General features: G+C 55.4%; 1 protein-coding gene across 1 annotated transcript; it reads left to right on the top strand.

Moving 5' to 3' along the window:
* Nucleotides 1-840: 840 nt before the first annotated feature.
* On the top strand, nt 841-3,130 carry EsH8_VIII_000867 (kinase-like domain-containing protein; the record flags this gene model as incomplete). Its single annotated transcript, XM_083269909.1, has 2 exons — nt 841-895; nt 1,023-3,130. 2 exons carry the CDS (start codon nt 841-843, stop codon nt 3,128-3,130), a joined length of 2,163 nt encoding a protein of 720 aa, XP_083129677.1.
* Nucleotides 3,131-3,804: the final 674 nt, after the last annotated feature.

Below are 3,804 nucleotides of genomic sequence, written 5' to 3'. Positions count from 1 at the left end.
ACCTAACTCTCTACTAATACCCTATTCATCCGACACCAAATTCTTACCTCATCGCCATCATCAACCCTGTCCAACATTTCGAGAAGGTCGATCAGCAATTCACTTTGCTTTTCTACATATACTCCCGCTGCCATCTGCAATCCTCCTCAACCCCTACCAAGTCGTGCCGATACCCAGACGACATTCCTTCGACAAGGACCAGCGATCCAGCTTGCCTACTCGGATACACCAGAAAACGCAGTCGCTCGCGTGCACAGCTTTCCGCTTGCCCAGACATTATACGCGGGCCAAACGGTCGATTTGTTCTGCCGCCTCTTCTCTGCTACGGTACTGCAAGAGCTGTCAACACAAAAAGCCTCAACCAGTTTTGATTCGACACAGACTTCCAGACGAGTCCGACAAGCAACGCATGCAGCCACAAGCAATGGGATAAAGACTTAAAGAAATCCAACCTTCTTGTCCTTATTTTTTTTTTCTTTTCCCTTTGCGTCCCTTGGGATCTTGGCCCCAAGGCTTATCGCTCCAAACAACGACCCTTTTCGCCGAACTTGACTTGACTTATCGGCCCTCTCACGTTGGCGCTTCGGGACCGATAATTGGGGGACAGACTCGTCGCCCATCCTTCCCCTCCATTTGTCAAGGGCCCAGGCCGCCTAAGAATTGGAGACCCCTCGGAAACGCCGCGAACTACTACTCGCTCACAAAACCCAACCAGTCCCAGCACCAGCACCAAGCGTTTTTCTTGGTGGTGTGTGGCCCAATTACGTATTGGCCTATACTTGATCAGAGCACCCTTCTCCGCTGTTGTCGTCCTGGCCACCGGCCACACTCCGGACAGCCATGGCCGCCGTCCTCACCAGCCTGGCGGTGCCCCAGCCCACCTCAATCCCCCAAGGTACGTCTACTGGTCACTGCACTCCCCTGCTGTGCTTCCGTCATTCAGCTGCTGCTGCCAGCCCGCCCTGTTTCCGTCCACCGCATCCCTGAAGGCGTCGGTCGCTAACTAACGCTTGCGATTCTAGACAAGCAGCATTCCGAGCAACAAAACTCGAGTAGCCTGTCCTCGTCTCCCCGCCAATTTCCCACCGATCTTACTTCTCCCATCTTCGAAGCTGACGAGTCCGAAAGCGAGTCTCCGAATGAACCTGTGACCCCCATTAGCAGCGGGAGACAGTCCCAGGAGTTTACCACCCACCCCAGCCAAGACCATCACGACATCAATCTCACCACTGACAGCCAGTCCAACCATCAGGTGCAGACCACGCCAAAGCCTCTCTTGGTCAACACCGCACCCACACCCTCGGTTTCGCCCGCAAACTCGGCCGTGACACCGAAGGCCACAAATCCTCCAACTCCTACTGCACCTGCTGCCGCTGACCAAGATCCGCCACCGACTCCGCTGTCGAGACGGCCCACCCGAGGCTCTACTCACAGCTTTAAGCGTACCATGTCCAACATCTTCCGGAGATCCACCTCTTCCACCAACAGACCGGATCTTGGCTTCTTGGACCAGGCCAACGTCGCCTCAGAAAGTGCATTGATTGACCCGTCACCCCCCAAGAACGCCGGCAGACGCTCCTCAATGAACAAGTCACGCAACACAACAAGGTCCAACACGCCTCCGTCGCCCAGCTCGCCTGTCGACACTGTCTCCTCGTACAAGGAGGCCGCCAACATGCCAACCTCGGACGACTTCAAGAAGAAGAACAGGGCCTCCACCGGCCTCTCTTTGCGTGGACGAGCTGTCAACTTCGTCAGCTCCAATGTCCCCGGACGGGAAAAGCAGGCAGCCAAGAAGCCAGTTCTAGGCAGAAGACGTGCCAGCAGCTTCGAGGGCCGCACGCAGAACCGTCACCTTGCGCCTGTGTCGGATCATCATGCCAGCCACAACAACCCCGTTCTCCCTATGCAGGGATCTTCTCCATGGGCTCAGATGCCCGACGCTGGTGTCGGCGTCAAGGCTCGTCGCATGAGCCTGAGTCTGCCTGACGACTTTCAGGTCGACGTCGCCGATCTCCTCACAGAGTATGAGTACCAGCACAAGTTCTTCGGCCGCCACGGCAAGCACCTTGGTAAGGGCGCCACTTCCAAGGTCACTCTGATGAGCCGGAAAGGGTGCCCGACCGAGCTTTACGCCGTCAAGGAGTTCAGAGGCAAGAGGAAGAAGGAGACGGAAGAAGAGTATGAGAAGAAGGTGAAGTCCGAATACAGCATCGCCAAGAGCTTGCACCACCCCAACATTGTCGAGACGGTTCGGCTTTGTTCGGACCACGGCCGCTGGAACCACATTATGGAGTACTGCTCAGAGGGCGATCTCTACGGATTGATCGAAAAGGGATACCTCAAGGACCCAGCCAGACTTGGTGACCGCCTCTGCTTGTTCAAGCAGCTCATTCAGGGCATCAACTACCTCCACACCAACGGCATCGCCCACCGAGACATCAAGCTTGAGAACCTCCTCATCACCAAGGACAGCAAGCTCAAGATCACCGACTTTGGCGTGTCGGAAGTGTTCTCCGGCACCCACCCCGGCCTTCGGGAAGCCGGCGGACAATGTGGCAAGAACATGTGCGACTTCCGCCTGTGCTCTCCCGGCATGTGTGGTAGCGAGCCGTACACAGCACCCGAGGTACTCAGCAAGGATCGCAAGTACGACCCTCGGGGCCTGGATGTATGGAGCTCCGCATGCGTCATGATCTATCTCACTTTCGGAGGCAACCTCTGGCTCAGAGCCTCGGAAGGCCAGCCCATGTACGACTTACTAGTCAAGGGTTGGAACAAGTGGTATGCGAAGCACCCCGAGCCCAACGCACGCATCACCGACTCGGACTACCCATTCTTCCAAGCCTTTGACTTGGCGGTTTCCCCGCCTGCGCTGCGTCGTGTGCTTCTCATGATGCTCAACCCCAATCCTGAGAAGCGGGCAACCATTTCGGAGATTGCCAACCACCGCTGGGTCAAGAACATCGAGTGCTGTCAGCTCGAGAGCTACGACGACCCGGGCACCCTGATCGATGCGACAAAGGGCTGCGCCCAGCTCAACACCAAAAAGGTGTTTTGCCACAACCACCTACCACTAGAGAGCCATGGCCACTCGCTAGGAAAGATGCCAGGCCAAATGGGTTATTGACTACACCCGGTCATGACTGTACGATTTATCACATGTTTTGTTTTCTGCATAGCCGCCATTTTATCATTCGGCGTCGGCTCCAAGTTGTGAGCTTGCGGGAAGGCTTGCTCGCTCGACACACGGCGTTCATACAGGCTCTTGGGAAAAGAGCCAAAGGGAAAGGAACTTGGCTTTTGTTTGGAATACACCCATAATCAGCTGGGGGCAACACAGGCTACGACACAACCTGCCGCACACGCACACGCACACATCAAACCAAACCTCCAAGCTGAAGTAGAGGCACAATGGGTGTGCATCGCCGTACATAATCAATCACCTTCTTTGATAATACACGCGTAGCCTGCCGGTCCAGAGTGACGTGCACGCCAAAGGGAGGGATAAGCGTGAAGCGTGAAGCGTGTCTGACGCAGGGGAAGCAGTACATTGGTCTTTTGTCACGCGCAAGTAGAAGGCATAGATTACTACTTGGGCGTTTATGGGATAGACAAAAGCTCTCCAGTACGCAAAAAGCACTTGCAGTCTCTACAATAAGATACCTTTTAACATGAAGACGGCTTGTCCCTCGTCTCTCTGCGTGACATGCTCGCGGGTGCTAAACCCACTTTCAAGGTGAGTACTCTGTACCTCGGGTCTCCTTCATTTGTTGGCCCGAGAAAGATCCGTCAAGTTGTCTA

The sequence above is a fragment of the Colletotrichum jinshuiense genome, chromosome 8 (assembly GCF_051148585.1).
Source record: "Colletotrichum jinshuiense chromosome 8, complete sequence".
Taxonomy (NCBI): Eukaryota; Fungi; Ascomycota; class Sordariomycetes; order Glomerellales; family Glomerellaceae; genus Colletotrichum; species Colletotrichum jinshuiense.
Note: the sequence above shows the minus strand (reverse complement) of the source record. Positions and strands in the feature narration are given on the sequence as shown.